Raw genomic sequence first — 21,598 nt, forward strand, 5'->3', positions numbered from 1 at the left:
TACCAAAGATTATATGTATTTTATTATATGTCACAAAATTACTACTGCTACTACTAGTGGTAGTATTAGTATTAATAATAGTAATTAATAGTATTACTATTAATAATAGTAATACTACTAATAATATTGATCACCAAAGTGCCCTGCAGTGCTGCTGCTCCCACAATGCAATGTCAAACATGCTTTAAGTCTTTGTGGGTACAGAAGTTCCTCTGCAAGTTGACTGCTTTCAATATGATTGTGTCCTCAACAAAGTTTCATGATTGCAAACAGCTTTGCAGGCTGGTGCACAGCATTCAAATCCACCTTGCACTCTAGAAAATTGCTCTTTTCACTAATTAAACTAAAACGACAGATGCCAGATGGATCCATTACATACTGACATCAGCTCACATTGCAGGAAAATCAATTTACAGCCGGTGGTGGCAACGACCTGTCAATACTTTGGGAAACCTTTGGTGTTGGGGCCGTCGGCGTACAACAACTTAAGGTGGATTATTGCCTTTTGATGAAAAGCGTCTTCGACTTCCTATTGCCTGTCCTGTTTTGGACATTTCCAGAGTTACACTGTTGGCCTGGATAACCTTGCACCATCACCGACCAATGGCCCACAATCACTGAACACACCTATGACAAATGCTCGAAATTAACTGGTGAAGCACCACCTACATGGACAAGAAACCTTCGGGACAAAGTGGTTGCTGGAAGAAACTGCTATTTTGGGAGTTACAGCTGTCTTGTGTTTATTTCATCAAACAGAATCCACTCAATTACATCTATCAAGGTAAAATACTAATGCAGTCCTCCCCCAGCAGCAGCTGCCACTCAAATATTGCTGTAACAAGTTCAAACAAAGATCTGATAATTTATTTGTCTGCCAGGTCTTGACATTGATGGATAGATACTCTATTAATCTCCAAGAGAAATTCACATTCCACATTGTCACAACCTGGATTATAGGTAGGACAGAATATGGAGAGTGCACGTGACTTCACTCCAGAAAACACATTTTCATTAAACTTGAGAAGAATGACTCAGGTCTGTCATCCCACCAGCAGAGTGGCAATGAATCCATAGGTACGGCAAAGGCAAAACCAAGAATGAGAACAGACACTTAATTTGCATTCTCTACCAGTCATCACTTTTTGTGTATGAATGCATTTTTGAAATTGTGTTTAGTTCACGGAGAGAAAAACAACTCAGTTTAATAAACCGCTATAGTAGACCTGACTAATGTTTATCAAATGGCTTTGAATCATTGCATGAAGGGCTTTGTGTTTGGCGGCTGGCAGAAGATAAACGCAAAAACTACTTCCTAAAGGGTATTAAATGGCTTCAAAAAAGAAAAACAATACTTCAAAGACGTCATGAAAAATGACTTTGAATCAGACTGACGCATAACTGCATAGTCCCCAATCCACATCACAATAACACCAACCATCTGGTCGGAAAGCTGTTCTGTTAAGCTCCTGCCTTTCAAACGTCGACAGTGTAGATCCAAAGCACCGTCACCAAAATCAGCATAGATGTTTGAATGAATTACTGTTTTGCATGGCTGAATGGAAACACGCGTTGTTGGATATTCATCAAGGCAAACATGAAAATGGTGTATGTTATCGGAGTGTTCTTTAGACATGTACTGTATACACTGTATGTATACATACATATACATACGTATACATACAAATACATATACATACACATATACATGAATACCCAATAGGGATGGGCGATATGGACTGAAAATGTTATCACGGTAATTTCTGGCATTTATTGTGATAACGATAAAAGTGACAATAAATAATATAAAACAATTCAACTTGCAAATTTTCGAAACACTTGGGGAAAAAAAACTTGTTTAAACGAAAAAAATCCCATTAGACGTATACGCTGAAAACGACTGAAAATGATGTCGTACCAATGATCGGCCTGGTGTGGCGCCGCAAGTTTACTCAATCCACAATCGATTCTCAAGCACTGTGTGTACACTATCGGCCCCGCCTTCCGCCATGCTCGTTATGGTGCTATACGTGTGAGCTGCCGGTGTACATTCCGTAGCCCCAGACAGATTCTGTACCCACACCGGCTGCCAGCAGCAAGTGTGTTGCGCACGTAATTACGTCATCAACAGGGGTTTATCGTTATCACGAGATTAATAATTTCTTACCGTGGGGAATTTTTTTGATGATATATCACAAACGATAACATATCGCCCATCCCTAATACCAATACATACATATATGTATAGTGTGTATGTATATATATATATATATTCATCCATAAAATTCTACTTAATTGCTTAAATTCTTATTGATATAACAAATGCCTCTTTTTACCAGCAGCTAATAATGTTCTTGCTCTTACCTGCAGCGAGAAGATATAGCTCAAGCACAGAGCCACCATCACCACGGCCAGGAGCAGAGTGGCCACATTGCGCACATCGGTCAGTGACTCCACCAGGGGAATACTTCCCACCTGCCAGTCATAGCAGAGCACAATTGGGGCCAGCAAAAGCCAGGCATTGAAGGACAGCAAGTAAGAATAGGTCAGAATCCTATAGAACGAAGCAAGAGAGGGAAGGATGTCGAGAAAGAAGTGGCATGATTGAGAGACAGACAAGGGTAGAAAGAGGAGAAAAGGAAGTGCAACGTTAGAAAATTTTCAATAAAAATAATCAGAAGTACAATCATCCATTACGATTATCATCTTTGTCTTAAAAATAAAGGGCCAGGTGCGAGTGTCATTTGTTAAAATTGAATGTTAACATGTTAAATGTAAAGACTAGACTGTGAAAACAAATTTCACCCTGTGACATTAATGTATGATATTGATTCACATGAACACAGCGAGTGTCCTGGTACTTGTGTTGGTTACAGATTGGTTGGTTACAGAGGACACTAACTGTTCATACACGTTCATGTATCAATGAGCTTGGCTATCAGGAGAAATCAGAGGCAAAGCATCTTGCTCAAGGACATTGACATGTGGATTGGATAGGCCAATATTTAAAAAAACAAAACAAAAAAACAACAAATAGATGTTTTTTTTTTCTGCATGACACAACATGTCTTGGATTTTTAGTTTCATTTCTGTTTTGACTTTATTAAGAATCAAGCTCATAGACAATATAACGTAAAATTAGCAATAGCCCCTGCTTTCTTCAGCCATTGCTATTCTATTCCCACGACTGACTCAACAGTCTGAGCTAATTATCTCTGGTGAGTTCAGGAAAACAAGGTCACAGCATGAAAGTTGCTGAATTGAAGTCCACATGGACTCTGAGAGAGGTTGCTCTGGGCTGACTTCAAATAGTGAGGCTGTGAAGCCAAGCCACACTATAGGTGAGGTATTGATTTCCTACAAGACAACGTAACTGGAGTCAGAAGATAAAAGTGGCTGGGGCGCTTTCTGCTGACAGGCAGGATGAAAGGGCACCAGGGATGAATTCATTCGGAACTCAACAATGAAAACATGTCAAGAAGACAGAGGAGCTGGAGCTGCTCCTCCCTCGTCCAGATTCCCCCTCTGTGTCAAGTCTGTGTCCCCTTGACTTCTCTTTAAATTGGCTATTAAAGAGATTGACAGCTGGAGAAGGACGACGCAAAGAAAGGCTCAGAAGTTGAAGTCGGGCAAGAGCTGGACAACATCAACTTAAACCAGTGGCGGCTGCTGGTCTTTCAAGGAGGGGCAGCTCATTTTCGGCCAACATCATAAAATGCGTTTGTTTACTTAAATTCTACCCTCAATCCCTTTCAAGAAGATGACCTGTGACCATATTTTACCAACTAGCCGTCTTTTCCAGGGACTTGACCAGTGTCCTCTCAATTGCCAGCAGAGCTAGGCTGCTTAAACTGCCTTAGCCCATTGTGTTGCGGGTTCAAGACTTGAGCTGCTTTAAACAGAAGAAGCTCCTCTCTACACCTGCAGATGTTGCTCCAATCGTTGCCACTAATGACAAGTTTGTACAGTTGAGGTATTGCACTGTCCAACTCTATGTCTTTCAGAAACAGCAAGAAATCACACAGCTTTCCTCTGTTGCCCTGCAAGTCCTGGTTTGAATGTAGGGCTTGAAGTTCAGACCTCAGTCTCCCTGAATCAAAGCCATAACCTTTTAGGACACTCACATTATCTGCCATTATGTGAAGCTTGCTGGCAGCTAGCTCGCTAGCTGGAGCTAGTGCGCGAGGCTCGTGTGAAGTGTGACCACCTGTGAGTGCTTTGTGACGGGGGAGACGCTCAGCAGCTCCCGCTGTGTCAGAGTCTCTAAACACAAGCAGCTACGGTCTACAAAAACATCAGAAATAGACACTAGAATTGTCGCTAGACGTTTTTAACAAATAAAGTCACTCAGAGGATCCGTAGAGTTTTCGGATCAACTCAAAACAATGGAATGAAAAACTTGAAAACTGCTTAGGCTGATGTTTATACTTCAAGATTGCTGATTCACTCATTTCACTGTCAATCAAAAAAGGGGCTCCGCCTCAAGCAGATCATCCAATCATCATGCAGAAGCCGAGCGCTCGGGCCAGCCAAGGCCAGCCCACTGCCCCATAGACCCCCAGAGACACTGAGCGTCCGATCGGCAGGACAAAGTCCAGCATTTATCCAATGACCATCAAGTTTCACTGCAGTGGAACAACCCACTCCATGCTTCCCCATTGAATTCAATAGACGCTCAACGTCTACACGGTCTAAACACTGTGACGCTGCGGGGATGAATGAGAAGAAAGTGAGCGTGAGCTACCTGCGATAAGTTGTTGATTCTGAACAAAAGAGTAACGCGTTCTATCACATATTTAGTCAATGAAATGTACACACAACAATACATATTTGACAACTTATTTTCTGACATTTTAGGGGAAGCTGAGCTTCCCTTGCAGTCTTAGAGCAATCGCCTCTGTCTTAAACCCACTCACTTGCAGATAAGGCTGCTCCCTATGGGAGGATGCCTGGAGGCTATTTAGCATGCAGCACAATGTTTTTCACCTGCTGTCATCTGATGAGCCTCATGGGCAGTTAGTGGATCGAGCTTGAATGGTGCCCTGTGTGAGGCGCCCACTTTGCCACAACAAGGCTTTGGTCTTTTCTTCAACATGTTTATTTACAATCAACTAAGGTTTCCCATCATAACCCTACAGAAGAGGATTAGGGCCACAAGAAGAGAAAAATAATTAAGATAGATTTTTTTTTATTATTATCAAGTTTCCAATTCGAGAATTAAATTGAAATTTCCAGATTAAAAATTCCGAAGAAATTCCGAGAATAAAGGTGACGTATAAAAGATGAAATTTCATGAATAAAATCGAAAATTTGCAATTAATGTCAATGTGAAGTAAGTCAAAAAGCTCTGTGCGCAAGTCTAGTGGAGTACTTCCGTTTTCGCCAGCTTCCTGACTACTGTGGGTGAACCTTGTGGGATACACCTGTTTACGGCAGTTTACTTTTAACTGTAGGTAACTGGGTTAATCCACCATTCATCCAGTCTACTCGCCAATTTCCACTTTATTTGCATCATTTATCATGAAATTTCTTCTTTATTCATGAAATTTCGTCTTTTTTAATGTCAACTTTATTCACAAAATTTCGACTTTATAGACAAAATTTTGTCCTTTTCTTACGTCAACTTTATTCGCAAAATTTTGACTTTATTCCCAAAATTTCAACTTAGAACTTGAAAGAAAGAGAATCTCCTACCTGCAATATTTTTTTCTCATCTTGTAGCACTAAACCTCTTTCGGATCCCCCAGACCCACCCCCTTGTGCAATGTATTTATTTATTTATCCATCTATCTTGGAGCGTCATGCTGCCCTGTACACTTGCACATAGTGCACACATCTATAAAAAAAAAAAAAAAAAGACACTACTGGGCCTGGGCCATATATTCAATTTGCCTTTGCGCACATTGCCAAATCCTCCGACCACAAATTAACACACACACGCAAGCAACACAGCCTGCAAACACACACACACACACACACAAGCAGAGAGAATTGCCCACATGATAAGCCACAGGAGGCGTGGAAAGGTAAAGAACAAAAAAAGTTCAAATAAATTGGGAGAGCAGAAGGGGAAAAAAATGTCTTATTTGTCAGGTGGTTTGTCAGTGTTCTGCTTTCCTGAGTCTGACAAGGATCCACGTCTCCAGGTGTGAAGCAACATTCAGCTCACACACAAAAAATATAGAACATTGTGCAATGTTCCACCAAAAAAAACAACACTGTATCCACATTAGGTGTGACCAGCCAGTCTAGTAGCATACAGGCTTTAACTCATTAATCTGAATCTACAGAGGGGCATATGTAGTCAGTTTTGTAGCTGTTTTCTCTAGCATGAGCACACACACACCCATGCACGCGTACACACACAGCCTTAATGTCTGTTTAAAAGACATGCTGAAGTATTCTTAGCCTCCTGAATGACAAGTCAGAGGTGCTGCAAGCCTTATGTGTTGCCCACCTCCCGTTGATGTGACACCTTCAGGTGAGACTCGCTCTAATTAGGGTCTCTGAATGTTTTGAAAAGTTTTTCATTGGCACCAACACCACTGAGCTCGCTGCTAGGCCAGTGACGTGAGATACCTCGAAAATTTAATTTCGATTCAGCTCTATAACTAAATCTGAATTGAAATGAATCTCTCACTTAAAAGGTGCACTTGGCACTTGATTTTGAAAAAGCTATTCTGAAGCAAAATAAACAAAAAAACAAGAAAAAAAAAGATTAGCTTTGTTACTTCTTTTAACATGCCTGGGAACAGGCCTGGGAACGCCTTGGGGTCCCGCCGGATGAGCTGGAGGAGGTGACTGGGGCCAGGGAGGTCTGGGCATCTCTGCTTAGGCTGCTGCCCCCGCGACCCGACCCCGGATAATGCGGCAGAAGAAGTAAGTAATTATACCTCAAAAGTACACATCACTTTCTTGTCGCGTTATCTATTACGCCAAGTTGAAAATCGAGAAATAACCAATACAGTTGGTGAGTGGTCAGGTTTTATGCAATACCTGTATATTTCAAAGGTGTTAATACTTCACCACTGAATTTGAACTGGACAGAAGTAAAGTGGACAGAAAGTAGAGCACTGCAGGCACTTGCTGGATCACTGTGTGCATTCAAACACCCAACACTCAAACACAACAACAACAAGTCAACACAGTCAAAGCTGTCAGTGGCACAAAGTGACACATAAAGTAGCACCAATATTAATTATTTCTGGCTTGTCTTGTTTAACCAAGGAAAACAAGAGAGTAGGCAGGCACAGTGAGGACCGCAGGAAGTCTTCTCGACTTGCTTCGTCTTGCCTGAATGAAGTATTTAGATGTTCAGAAGTGGCCTTGGAACAAACCCACAGGATAGCAGACTTCATTTTCAATTTTTTAAAGTTAGTTTGCTTTAAAAAGCTCACCCCTTGTTGTAAGACAAGAGCTGGTTGAATGCCATGAGAGCAAAACTGACAGAGCGGACACGAATGAATGACTGCTGGAAGCTCAGCCGAACATCAGGGGGGAGGAAATAAAGAGAGGAGAAAATGAAGTCACATAGGACAGAACAAGGGATGGGCACCGTTCATAAATTTCCCAGGTGGCCCGAGAAAGAGGGGATCTTTTTCACCCAAGAAGTCTGACATCTCCAATGTTTGATAACATCACGCCGGCGTACTGACATACTATCATCCTAAGCGTTGATTAGTTTGTCTGGCAGCAAGAAGTAGTCAATCTGTCTGGCCAACTTTGGAATTGTGGAACATTGTGGCTTCAACACTAAGGCATGCATTTCAAATCGATAGCACAGCTGACAGCTGATTAAATGTAACATGAGGCCAAGTGAAATGGAATGGAACTATGCAAATTGAAATTATCAGTAGCTTCACACATATATATACATACAGTATATTCACATATATACACACACATACACATATATACATGTATGTATGCATCTGTGTATGTATGTAAACATATATACATGTATGTACACACACATTCATACATATTGCTTTATACATAAGGCAATTTTCTAATGTCCAAATTGAAATATATGAAAATGTCAGGGTTTGTGTGTGTGTGTGTGTGTGTGTGTGTCTGTCTGAGGGACAGACAGACAGACGCTGACCTCGTGAGCAGGTGAGGACAGAAGGAAGCTGGGTTGTCTTGTTCCGAAAAGAGAGGCATGGATCCTCCCATTAGCCACAATCTGACCGACATGATCATCACAACCTGGAGGTGAAAAGGGTGTGAAAGCCCGTCAGTCAGCATTTAACACACAGTACCTCTGTCACCTTGACAGCCTGATAAATGATCCCCTTGCATAAGAAAATATGAGTCAACATCACATCGTAAATTAAAGTGACAATAAATCAATCAATCTATTAATCAATGGGTGCTTGCAGATTTAAATAGGAGCCATTTCATTTCAACGACCATTTATGGTTATGAGAATAAATTACTTAAATACTTACGTAGACGGAGATAAGGCAAGCTCTTTTCATGAAGGGGCCACCGACGTAAAGGAGGTTTCTGAGTCTGGAGGCCGACAGGTGACTGAGGGACACACAGAAATTCACACATGACATAATAATAATAATAATTATAACAATAACAACAATAATAATAATGATGATGATGATGATGATGATGATGATGATGATAATAATAATAATAATAATAATAATAATAATAATAATAATAATAATAATAATAATGATAATAATAATAATAATGTTGTCAAGAATGAGACCTCAAGGCCAAGACCACCAACACAGATGCATGAAAAAGTGAAAAAAATCACTTTCTTCTGTAATTTAATGCATGAAGTTAAACTACGGGCAGCATATACGTTGACACATTCACTCACTTCCTTGGGGAAACTGTTCTCAACGACTCAGGTTGAGCAACACTGTGAAGACTGTGTGTTTTGTCCACGCTGATGAGTGAAAGAATGCCGTGCGAAAAACGCATGGGGAGGACGGAAAGAGGGCAGTCATCTAGACTGTGGGAGCTGGTTTTCCCAGAGGATCATGGGAAAGGCAACTCTGAGCATCCACACAACAGGATGCTAATGCACCGTGACAAGTGTGACCACGGCAGCGGTGGAGGGTGAATGGGGGGGCAGTGGGGGTTATGTTTTCAGTGCAGGGGAGGAGGTGAGACAGAAAATTGGGTTTGGCTGATTTGTTATGGAGGAGGTCGGGGCGTTGAGGGAGAGAACACACTTGAGGTCAGCAACTCTGGGATGATGTGTGAGGCGTTCAGAAGAACCAGAGCGTGTTTCTTCGGACCAGTCCAGAGTGAATCTAGACCTCCTCCAATGATCCTCCTTCACTTCCCTTCTCTTAGTTTTTGGTGAGAGAGAGAGTCGTCTCGTTCAAACTGAGGTGGAAGGACTAAAGCGATCACGTCTGATCAGGCTGCATCAAAGTAGTGACTTTTTCTTTGGCTATTTCAATGAGACGACTATGAAAAACGGAAATTTGTCAGAAACTCAGGCAATTCAGCCAAAGTCAGACGTTCACACAGTGAGCAGGCCACACACAGTCACAACACTCAGTCTTTTTGTTCCTTTGTTTTACATTTGCCAAAGACAGGATCAGATTTCTGTGTGTGTGTGTGTGTGTGTGTGTGTGTGTGTGTGTGTGTGTGTGTGTGTGTTTCACATTTCTCCTCCATTCCCTCCCCTTCTCAGCCCTCTCTTTACAAGTTGATGTCAGGCCATGCAATCTCTTGTGATGTGTGATTCAGTGTGAAGGGCTGCAGGGAAGTCAGAGAGCTGCGATGCTTCACACCACTCTGACACTAGGCCTGCATTGCTATTAGAGAGTGTGTGTGTGTGTGCAAGGGTGTTTATGTTGTGCGTGTGTATTTTTATCAGACCCAATGTGCCTTTTTTTGTCATTTTATGAGAGTGACCTTTTTATATACTGCTCAAGAATCCTGTATCAGAATGAGGAAATTATTTCACCAATTTCATGAAACACCGGCTGGCCTGGGAACGCCTTTGGGGTCCCGCTGGATGAGCTGGAGGAGGTGACTGGTTCTTGTCGCGTTATCTATTACGCCAAGTTGAAAATCGAGAAATAACCAATACAGTTGGTGAGTGGTCACTGTTTATGCAATACCTGTATATTTCAAAGGTGTTAATACTTCACCACTGAATTTGAACTGGACAGAAGTAAAGTGGACAGAAAGTAGAGCACTAGTTGGATCACTGTGTGCATTCAAACACCCAACACTCAGTCAACACAGTCAAAGCTGTCAGTGGCACAAAGTGACACAAAGTTGCACAGATACACAAGTACTTATTTTTAGACGTCACTGTGTGATGCAGCTGTATTTGGTTTGCTTTTAGCTAAAACGGTTTTCTTTTGTCCCCTCATGTGTGATGGCAAGACTATTAAACAGTCAAGATTTAATGTCAAGAAAAACAACAACTACATATGACGTCAACTTCATCTGAGTCCTTTCAGATCAAAATCCCACCGTTACCAGTTGTGGGTCAGTCACATGAGGCCGTTTCCTCCTGACCAAAATAGATTGCTGCTGATGCTGAGTCTCAAAAGGCACTTTTTAATCTCATACAGAATGGGCTCCGCCCCCATTAGACATTCATTGTCATGGTTTGCTGTCCTGTTGGTGCTTAATTTCCGTTTCTTCCCTGAAGGCATCACCACCCAGGTCAATCAGCACCAACTCTCTTCACCTGCTCTCCCTGCCTGACTATTTAGCCGCCCTGCTCCCTCTCCTCCCTGCCAGATTGTTCCTCTGCCATGCACGACACTCCAGCACGAAACCCTGGACTGACTCCTCGGCTACTGACCTTGCCTGTTCTGGTTCTCGCCTCCAGCTTTTCCCCTGGACTTCAGCGTTTGAGTGAGTTTTGTGTTTTGACCTGTTTTTTTCCCAAGAAGAGGATTCCTTTTTTGCCGTTGGCCCCTTTTTGACCTGTTTGGAGCAGTTGTTTCTTTTGGCCCCTTTTTCCCTCTTTTCGACTGACCAGCCACCTTCTCTCAAGAAATAAAGCTGTGCCTTTTTTTTGAACCTTCCAAACCTTGTCTGTGTGGTGCATTTGGGTCCAGAATAGACACTCCCCGTTTCATTCATATTTGGCATTTCATGTTGCTTCTCAACACACTGTGGTCTGCCACGTGCCAATTAGTGCTAATTTCACCACATTCTTTGGCCTCCCTCATTGAGTCTTCTAGGTAATTATTAGCCCTTTCAATGAGTGAAAAAACATTATTTAAAAAAAAAACAATCTGCTACTGTTTTGAGAGAACATTTTGAAGACTCCAAAAATGTATTTATTCCTTTAGTGCTTCAGTTTTATGCTAATTAGTGATCAGCACTAATTAACTAAAGGACATGGCTTGCTCTGCTTCATTAGGCAATACATATTAAGGCACATTAAATGTATATTGAAGCTGCATTGGACCATCTGTGTGAACAGGGCTGTAGTCCACTTACAAACAACCTTCCCCTGTCCACATTATTCCGTCATCAGCAATTTCTTCTTTTTTTTTTTTTTACAAGGCATGACGTTTAATTAATATAGTTGATGGGAAACTATATTAAAGCAGCACTGCTGAACAAAAGCCTGAAAGTGACGAGCAGTCAGCAAGTATTAGCTGTCAGAACTAATGAGAGAGTTTTCAAGAGATCACATCAAGGCAAGTCGGCTTTAATTGCCTCATCATGTTCACATTTTCTCTGCTCAGACTGTAGTATTTTAGGAGTCTAACGCTGTATTTTTTGCAGTCATGGCAATCTGTGATATTTTCTTGAAGATTCATTGCATTGATCAAAGTGTGCAGAATCACTCTTTTCCTCTGTTTCTGGATGTCTAGCACCTCGGCTCATTCTTTCTCATGAGTGTGGTGATTTTTTTGTTTTAGATAATGTGTCTCAAAGTTTTGTGAAAACAGCAGGACTTTTGAAAAAATTACCTCTAGGTCGTAATAAGGTTAGCACATTGCTTAGGTGGTTTTAGTCTTTTTCTAATTACAGCCGCATTATTTTCTATTGAATCAAGTTTGCTGACTCTCACTCCCACATAGCCAACATTCAGCTGATGTGACTGGAACGTTTCCATAGCAAGCGAGGAAACAGTCATCTGCACTGACAAATCAGCCTGGAAGGTTGATGAGACCCCCTCTTACGTTATTCTGCTGGTTTCGTGTACCTCAACGTCTTCCAACAGACACCCAACACCATCCTATTGACACAACTATGCTTTATGCTATGTTAATTCTAATCACTGAAGGAAAACATGCGACTACCATTTTGCTTTTATCATTTGAAAGCAAATTTGAAAGAAAATTGGAATTTAGTCAACATTTCATGTACAGACTGTAATTGTTGCTCTTAATAAGGCTATGTTTTTTATATATATATATATATATATATATATATATATATATATAGATATACACTTGACCTAATTCTAAACGTAAATGATTATACACATTCTCACAGAGATGCCTTAATTTTAAATGTTGTGCTGTATCTGATGTGGAGGGTGCAGGAGAGAGGTTTAGAATCTTGCCGACTGTATTAGCATATCAATGTTATGCAAGCTATATCTGTCTTGGTTTTGTTTTTGTTTGTTTTTTTTTCCTGACGTGACCCAGTAGTTGGCGTCGGTTGGAGAAACTATGGAAGCCAAGACGGTGTGATTTGTTTAGGCAAACACGCATATGTTCAGGATGCAAACTACCTACCAACAGAAAGCAAAGGAAGGGGCATAAAAATCGCAAATGACGGTCAAAGCCTGGCTTTTTCACTCAGTCACTGGCAAACATTCTTTTTTTAGTGTAGAACAGGGGCACCTCAACTATCGGCCTCCGGAGGGCGCTGCTTCCGGAGACCTTGGAATATGCAGCCATTTGTGCCAGTTTGAGACCCCAAGACAAGAGAAAAGCAGCATCTTTTTGAACTGGATCACTTGGGAGGAAAAAGGGAGGATGAAACACTCATGGTGGATTAAGTTGTAACCAAGGCAACCAGGAACAGATACATTTAGGAAATATAAAATCTACTATCTACTATTTTGCTGCTCCTCAGCTGAAGTGCAACTTCAATCATTTTCTGCTTAAAGGGACTTTTAACAGCAGAAAGACAAACAACTTAAAAGGGTATTTTAAATCGAACACGAAAGCCGAAGCAACAGATCACATGATTCATTTCATGAGAAGGGTTTTCTCTCCGGCACTTAAAGCTGGTGCATTGATACTACTAAGGCCAGGTTCTAAATTTGGCACAATAAATGTGCTGGGACAGCTTGTGGTAGAAACTGAACTGTGAACTGATATTGACACAACTAGACTCTAATAATGCTTGTATAAACAAGTTACCTCGTCTTCTTCAATCCAAAATCTACAACAATAAATGGTTAATAATCTAATTGTACTTATAATAATCTAAATTTTAGGTGGTAGTTGGGGGGGAAAAACTCTCCATTTATTGGAACAAAATGCAGTTATTATTATTTAAAGACCAGTTTAGAAAAACAATCAAAGCACCTGTTGTGACTTAAATTTCCATAAATTCTAAGAATTGAGATAATAAAAATGCTTAAACTTTCAGGGTTAAGCTATTTAGGGTAAAATTAAATACAAAACAAAGCTAAAAATGTGACCGTGTTTGAGGACTGAACAATTAAATTAACTGAAATGTTTTTGTGTAAAATGGTTTTACAATGAAACCAAAATAAAACACACTATTACTAGATATTGGACCAATGCAATTTTAGAAAGCCACTTTGACGTCATTTAAATGATTTAACCGGTGGTAGTATATTCTTCCTGATGATCCAAAAAAAACAATGGCTTAATGTGGCCTGTGGTTTGATCAACTACACTGGAAACTGTGGTGCAGTTTGTCACATTGTGAGAGTGCATCCTAAATGCACCGTTGCATCTCTTTAAATGCAGTTTACGGCATTTTTGGCATTAATCCTCCAAACCTGGCTAAGGATTCAAAGCTGTGTTTCGCCCAATGGATCAATCCTGGAAGCAACACAATCACCCTGAAGTAGCTACTCCATTGGACAGCGAGTATTGAGGTCCGTATCTAAAGTGGAAACATCGTGTTAGGCAATTGTTTCTGGACTTCAGGCAGCTTTGAAAGGCTTCCAAGCAAAACTGATGTTTTTTCTCTTCAAGCTTAACTGCAAGTCATTCACTGCTGACAGCCATCCTGTTACCAATGGACAAGTGATGCTGCAGAATACGCACCAGCCTCACCTCACCTAACCTCATGGGGCTGCAAGCAACCAGAGTCCTCCGGTAATTGGATTTGGATTCAACCATGCGAGCATTTTAATCCCAGAGTTGTACATTTTTTTTTGTGCATTTGCAGCTCCACGAGATAGATGTTAATTGTTTGTTCTTTGTTGTTATAAAGCGCTCGGCCTGGGTAACTTTATTCAACTGCTGCTGTATATTTAATAACTCTGGAACACCGTTCGCAGTGCTTCATCCTTTATGGGCTTGGCAAATACATTTGTCAGCGTCCAGTGCAACATCCACACTCACAGCAGCCAGCACATTATTTTCCCCATAGTCAAATTGAGAGGGCCTGTGCATGGCAGCATACGGGGAAAATTAGGAACGCACCGATGCCGATACTTGTATCGGGTACCAAAACAGTATCAGGTATCGGTAGCAATACCAGTATTGGGTATCGGTACTGATACCAGCATCGAGTACCGGTACCGATGATGGGGTTGAGTACTCTACTTGTACTCATAAAATATGAGCTGATATCAGTTGTGTATGTATGCATATGACAATTGTGAGGAGTGTTGTCCAAATAACTGAACATCTGTGGAAAAGTGGAAAAAAATTCCAAGTAATTCTATAATGTGTAATGGGCTTATTAAGTACTCTGTATCGGTATCAGTGAGTACTGAAATGCAAGTATACTACTGTACTTGTTACCCGTAGATTACCTTGACGCCCCCAAACGTCTGTTGCTGTTGTTTTTCATGTCTGTCTTTGTGAATTGAAGTGTGAGCAAGACTGAAGTGGAAGCAGCTTCATTATTACTATACACCAAGACTTTAACCAGTGGAGTTTGTTTTATATACTTTGTCAAATAAAGTTACATTTGCAAACAATATCAGGCAGTACTGAAAAATACAAAAATCATCCGAATGCATCTAGTCTTCATCCAATTTCTCTTCGTAAGACTGTTTCAGCAAAACTTGTCAGTCCGGGCCGACGGCTCAACTTGTTGCAACAACTTCCAAGAAGTGGAGGTCAAGCTCGGCTGCCTGGGGCAACTTTCTTTCCACTTCAAAGAAATGAGGTATTAGTAAAGTGAAAATGAAGCAGCAGTCGGTCTACACTTCAACTCCAACGCTGAAATAATCTGAAATGGAAATTAAATAAACACTGCAGGGCTTCCAGCCCTGTTATCTGAGCCTGCTGCTGTGAAGCTCCGTTTATGCTTTGCTACTTTTCAGACGACTCACACTGGATTTGGACCAACTTCTCTTTCTTTTTTAAAAAAAATTTTTTCTTTCAAGTGTGAGCAGTTGTCTCCCAAAACCATATAAAACTACAATAAACATCTGGCACTTGTTCACAAATAAGCAAAAGCTTTCAATCAGTTGCATTTTAAGGAATATTTTTCAAACTATCAACGAGTCTTTACTTTAACATTACTGCAGCCTTAGCGTATTGTCAGTCATTTCTGTGGGGAACGTGCAATTTAAAGTTAAAGTGAATATACCATGTATGCCTTGATTACAGCAGTTAGAAATTGTACTTGAAAGACAGTATCAAAATTTATGTGCTTCTGATTATGGGGCACAGCCTTCAAAATAAAAACCAACTCAAATCAGCTGTCACATTTTCCAGTGACAGTTTCACTTCTGTGGAAAATGTTTCAGTGGGTGGGTGTGTGTGTTCAGCTCGCCAGCAGCTTTTAACAGCAGTGATTTTCAAAAACAGCTCTTTATCGCTGTATTGTGCCATGATTGTGGGAAACCTATTGTGCAAACAACCTCCCACAAAGTACCGGCTCAGTCGCTCCTGTATATTGCCGACACCCTCAACTGCTGACTGCAACTGTTTTTTTCCTGTTTGTAATTTTCTGTAACTGCATGAATCCACTTTGTTCTCTCGGCCATCACTCTCCTTTCATCTGTTTTTCTTTTGAATATATGATACCTTACATTATATATGTAAACGAATGGCCCAATCTTTAGTCGAACTTTGCTCTTAATGTAAAACAGATTTTATATCTGCTAAAAAAAAAAAGAAGCTACATGAATACACTTTACTTGCTAAAAGAAACTGTATACAACATGCACATTTGATTTGTTTTGGCCCCATATGAAATGGAGTGAGTTTTTTTTCTATGGTTACTATGGATGGTAAAACCCGAGGAAAATCTGCTTTCAGACATCATTCTCCCAGCTAATGTATCAGCCTTGTGGAGGACAAAAGGAGATAAAGGAGATAAAAACAGCCACCAAACAAAATAGATTTAAAAAAGAATACAAGGAAAACCTCAAAGAATGGCTGAACATCACTTATGTGTGGAGCCAAGTAAGTTGCAACTTAGGTAAAAGCAATTTAGCAACGTTTTTCCCCAGAGCTAATATTCACCATCATATATAGATGAATACATAAAGAGGACAGCAGAGTACATAAATTCCCTTAGCAAAGCTAAGCCGCAGCTTGTGGACGTTTGTAATACTTGCAAGTGACAGATGCTCCAGAGTGGTTCTCCTAAAATAACCTCTAATGCAGATTAAACCCATCAAAGCACATGCGCGCACACACGTACAAGTGCATGCGCACACACAGCAGTGTTTTACATTGCAATCAGTTCACCCAGAGCTGTGGCAGAAGACTAATTCTAGTACATTCCAGAAAGGGCAACACCTAAGGGAGGCTCCCAAAACATCTGGAACTGGCTTTACATACACAACCACTGTTGAGCAGAGACTTCAGGCTACACAGAGCTAAATCACACTTGACAGCGCTGGTTGCTGTTGCTGCTCGTGCACTGGCTTGAATGCTGGCGTCTTCAAATAAACCAATGAAGAAGAAGATGGATGAGGTATCCAGGTTGGTTGCACAGGCCGCTGTAGTTCACTGGCAAACTCGTGAGCGGGAGGGGACAGTGAAAGGGCGCTGCAATCTGAAACGTAGCCACTTGACGTTGCTGTTTCTTCTTCTAAATATCACACTAGACCTTCAGGTCAAAGTCTTCCAGACAAAAACAAGTCCACCATTACTTTGAATAAACAAGCCCAAAGCAAATTTGTGCTGGGGACCCTCAGTTCACACTTCTGCACATAGTTTGGCATTCACTTTGTGTCTTTACGTTCCTAGAACTGGATATTTAATTTGGGAGCAGGAGCAGGCAGTAAGGGAAGGGAAATAAACTGGCTTCATCCTTTTTCATGACCAAAAAAGTAAAAGAGAGAAAAATGCCAGAAAATGTCACAAATTCTGCTTGTGCTTTTGAGTATCTCAATTTTTTTTTTTAAATTATAATTCTTATTACTTACTAAATGATGTTTCCAGAGGAAAACATACACATAATCCGTTGTCACTGGGGCTTAAGATCAACAAAGGACATGATGGTTTATTCATAAAAGTGTAGGACACATGATTATATTGACTGAGTGTTTTATCTGGGGTTCACTGCTCTCCAGGCATCTGTCCTCCATTATCACTGTAGACCTCTTTTAAAAGAAGCAGCAGCCGCCGCCGCCGCACAGCATGATAGCAAAAAGTGGGACATGGATAATGGCATCTGTGGAGATGCACACACACGCGCACACATACGAAGAGCTACAGTTAAATCCATCTAACATGTCTCACAGAACATTCAGTCTAATAGTGTGACACCATATCTGTGTCACATCTAGAGTAGGGGCGACAGCTTACTAAAAAAGATAGGCTGTAAGCCCTTGGAAATACTCAAAAAACGTGAAAGCTTTTGAAACATTAAACCAATGACCCGTTGAAGGTTTTTGCTATAAAAAAATAAAATAAAATAAAAAGTCCCAATAAATGAAAATGGGCTTAATGATCCAATGTAAATTAATGACAGAGAATCTAAGTCATCAAATGAAAATCACATGAAAAAAAAAAAAGGTTCTTCACAGCATGTTTGAGAGAACAGCAAATAAAAATACAATGAGTTGTGGCCATAATCTCACTCAACCATCCATCCATCCATCCATCCATCCATCTATCCATCCTCTATACCCGCCTCCTCCTGCACTCAGGGTCAGGCGTGTCTGGGACAACCATTCACAGTAACATCAATGTCTAAGGACAAAGAACTCCATGTATATAATAGTATATAAATAATATATAATATATGTATATAATAGTATATATATAATATATGTATATATACATATATACCCACACACACACACACACACACACACACACACACACACACACACACACACACACACACAACGTTAAACAGTCCTTACTTGATGAGAGGTTTGCGGCAGAGCACCAGGACATCATACAGCACGCACACGCCAAACACAGTGATGCCCGTCTCCTTGACCAGCATGGCGCAGGTGCCGAGCAGCAAGCTGATCAGCAGGCGGCCCGGTGAGGCTGTGGAGGGGAGCGAGTCGTCGGGGGCGTGCAGGCTCACACTCCTAAAGACAGGTGAGATGGCCGCAAAAGTGACAGGATAAATAATCAGATGAATCACATAATGACAGGGGTCAAGCAAGGAGAACTTATCTTTATTATAGCCATGTTTTCACTGCAATACTTGTAAAGTGCCATTTTTAATTGTCCAGTGTGTAAAGTTTGGCCTGATTTATGATTTTCAAGCTTAATATACTGCCCATAAATACATTAATAAAAGTGGATACAAAAAAAGGCATTTGGTTTTCCTTCCCTTAAAACTGTTTCTATTTATGTATAAGAATATTCATAGATCAAGGGTCTTGCTCCCAGTTAGCTACCATATTACTAAGGAAGCCTGGTTCCTTAGGCTGACAGCCTAAAAATAAACCAACGAAGAGGAAGATGGACAAAGATGGACGAGGTCCAGGTTTGTGCTCGCAGGTCACCATAGTTCACTGGCAAGCGGAGGGGAGGGAGGGTGAGCACGGCAGTCTAAAGTGTAACTTGATGTCGCTGTTTCTTCTCCAAATATTTAACACTGGAGGTTTCAAAAACGCTTTCAGATTATATGAACCTTTCCAACATGTTTATTTGCTGCATGCATGAGGCAGAATCCCTCACCTGGTATAGAAGAGGAACGTCAGCAAGAACAGCAGACCTGCCAAGACGTCAGCTCTGCCAACAATCCCAGACACCTGCAACGCAAACACACACACACACACACGCACATTTTTAAAATAAATATATATATATATATATATATATATATATATTAGCTGCAATTCAAGCGTCTGTGGTGCTGGAAGATGTCCAATATCCTGCTGCTGTGAAAGAGTGAATGTAAAAACTTGACCTGCTGGAGACTCTAGCTGTTATTGTGGATGTGGCTGAGATCAGAGTGGTTGTGGATCGGAGGCCCGTCAACACAGCCAAGAATCACTATTGAAGCTGTTCTGTTGCCCACATGCAAGTGCTGCCTGAGATGTCTTCTTTTAAAGGGCGGCCAACATAATAATAGATATTGAGAAAAGAAGATGCATTATGTGACAGGTTTCTGAGACTGCTGACTCGATTAGTCCTCAGTGCTGTTCTGTCCTGTCCTTGTGTGCCGCTATTTCTACTGGCTTGTCTTACTATTACACTGTCATTCAATTCTTTTGTTGTTGTTTTTTTGTTTTTTATCTTGAGTACTTTTTGGGGGTTTATTCCAGGACAGAGATTTAACAATCTCTGAATCTCACCGTTAACTTTGGGTTTACGGACCGTGAGCTGGTATATGGTTCCAGAACAGTCAACTCTGAGTGTGTTAACCTTATATCAAAGGTCCAGTGTGTAATATTTGTAGATTTTGAGAGGAAATAGCGCAATCAAGCAGTTACATTTTAGACTGACGCGCTCACCCTTCCTTTCCCAAGAGCCAGTGAACTACGGTGGCCTGCGAGCACAAACCTGGATACCTCATCCACCTTCTTCGTCTTTGTTGATTTATTTGAGGACGCCAGCGTTCACCCTAAATATGAAATGCGCTGTCAGGCAGCTGGATTGTCCACACCAGGCTTCCTTAGAAATATGGCAACTAACTGGGAGCCAGACTCCTGATCTATGTATATTCTTATATATAAATAAAAAACATTCTAAGGGTAGGAAAACCAAAATACTCACTTTTATTAATGTATTTATGGGCATTGTATTAAGCTTTTACCAAATTTTACACAATGGACCTTTAAGCACAAGCACCATGATGGCACAAAGCCCACATTAATGGAGCTGTGATACTATGAGTCACCATGGCAACCATCAGCAAGAGGAAGTCAATGTACTTCAGCCGGCTGGTACTAGACAGTTTCATACGCTAATACGGTTAATTTGAACATATTGTTTGATTTTTATTGTTTTTAAATCATAGCCGCAATAACAAAAAGAAAATTATTATGGGAGAAAATTACTGATGAGTAAAACTCAGTTTTTGATTTTGGCACAACTCCAATGGCGGAAAGCTTTTGGAAACAGTTTATAATAAAAGAACATAATGAAAACTCACACTTGCATATTCTACAGAAAATCAAAAAGTGTTTTCAGAATCAGGATTTACCTATCTGCTGTTTTCTGTCTTCTTACTTGCCTTCATACTTACTTGCAATGAGCAACCAGTTTGGTTTTCAAGTCAAGTTGTCTGAAAGCCATTTGGCTTTGTAGACACTGGGTGTGTCTACAAAGTAATGATTAAATTCCCATTAGAATTAAAATCAATCAATCAATCATCTGTTATTTCTTCCTGTCCGCAACTGTCCTCATTAACAGTTCCTGAGTCCCCCCACAACTCCCCATCCATAGACAATATGCGTTTCATTAACGTCCCATTCTTGCACACATTTCTTAGCACAACGGTCTTATGTTGCACATTATATTTTATTATTTGTTATTTTGTACATTTGTAATTTGTTAATTTTATCTCTCCTGTATATATATTTTTAGATATTTAGTATGGTTAGCTGTTCTTTTTTGAAGTGCCAACTACACCAAAACAAATTCCTTGTAAGTGTTAAACCTACTTGGCAATAAACGTCTTTCTGATTCTGATTCTGATTTGTAAAGTAATAAAGTAAATCACAATCAAAGGTGTCTGGAAGCTCTTTGCACAATCAAAGAGAAAACCAACTGATCCTGCTGCTTTCTATTAACACGCAAGTTTGTGTTGCAGCTGTGTTACATCAATTTCTTCCACCTACAAATAAATAACATAAGCCAGCTGAAGCCGAGACTCATCAGCAAATCCACTTGAATTCGGGCACTTGGAATTACAGGATCCAACCTGAAGGAGGCACTCACGGAGTCAGCGGAGGAGGTGGAGCAGGGGGCACTTCCTGCTCGGGGTTCGCAGGAAGGACAGTGTAGATGCTTAAACAATATAGGGTTGGGGTGCCAATTTTTTTTTTTTTTTTTTTTTTTTTTTCAATAAATGAATAAAAAAACACTTCGCCCGGGCT

At 40.6% G+C, this 21,598-nt stretch overlaps 1 protein-coding gene across 1 annotated transcript in view; it reads right to left on the reverse strand.

Annotated features, from left to right (window-relative positions):
* Positions 1-21,598, reverse strand: part of tmtc1 (transmembrane O-mannosyltransferase targeting cadherins 1) — a 57,735-nt gene that overhangs the window by 19,190 nt on the left and 16,947 nt on the right. The window contains exons 3-7 of the mRNA XM_076012273.1: positions 19,233-19,306; positions 18,458-18,634; positions 8,451-8,532; positions 8,105-8,208; positions 2,365-2,554 (exon numbers count right to left, since the gene is read on the reverse strand). Coding sequence (XP_075868388.1) covers positions 2,365-2,554; positions 8,105-8,208; positions 8,451-8,532; positions 18,458-18,634; positions 19,233-19,306 — 627 coding nt within the window. The remainder of the gene's footprint in view (positions 1-2,364; positions 2,555-8,104; positions 8,209-8,450; positions 8,533-18,457; positions 18,635-19,232; positions 19,307-21,598) is intronic.

Source organism: Nelusetta ayraudi, unplaced genomic scaffold, assembly GCF_046127955.1.
Source record: "Nelusetta ayraudi isolate G7.1 ecotype Tasmania unplaced genomic scaffold, CSIRO-AGI_Nayr_v1 ptg000135l, whole genome shotgun sequence".
In the NCBI taxonomy this organism is placed as follows: Eukaryota; Metazoa; Chordata; class Actinopteri; order Tetraodontiformes; family Monacanthidae; genus Nelusetta; species Nelusetta ayraudi.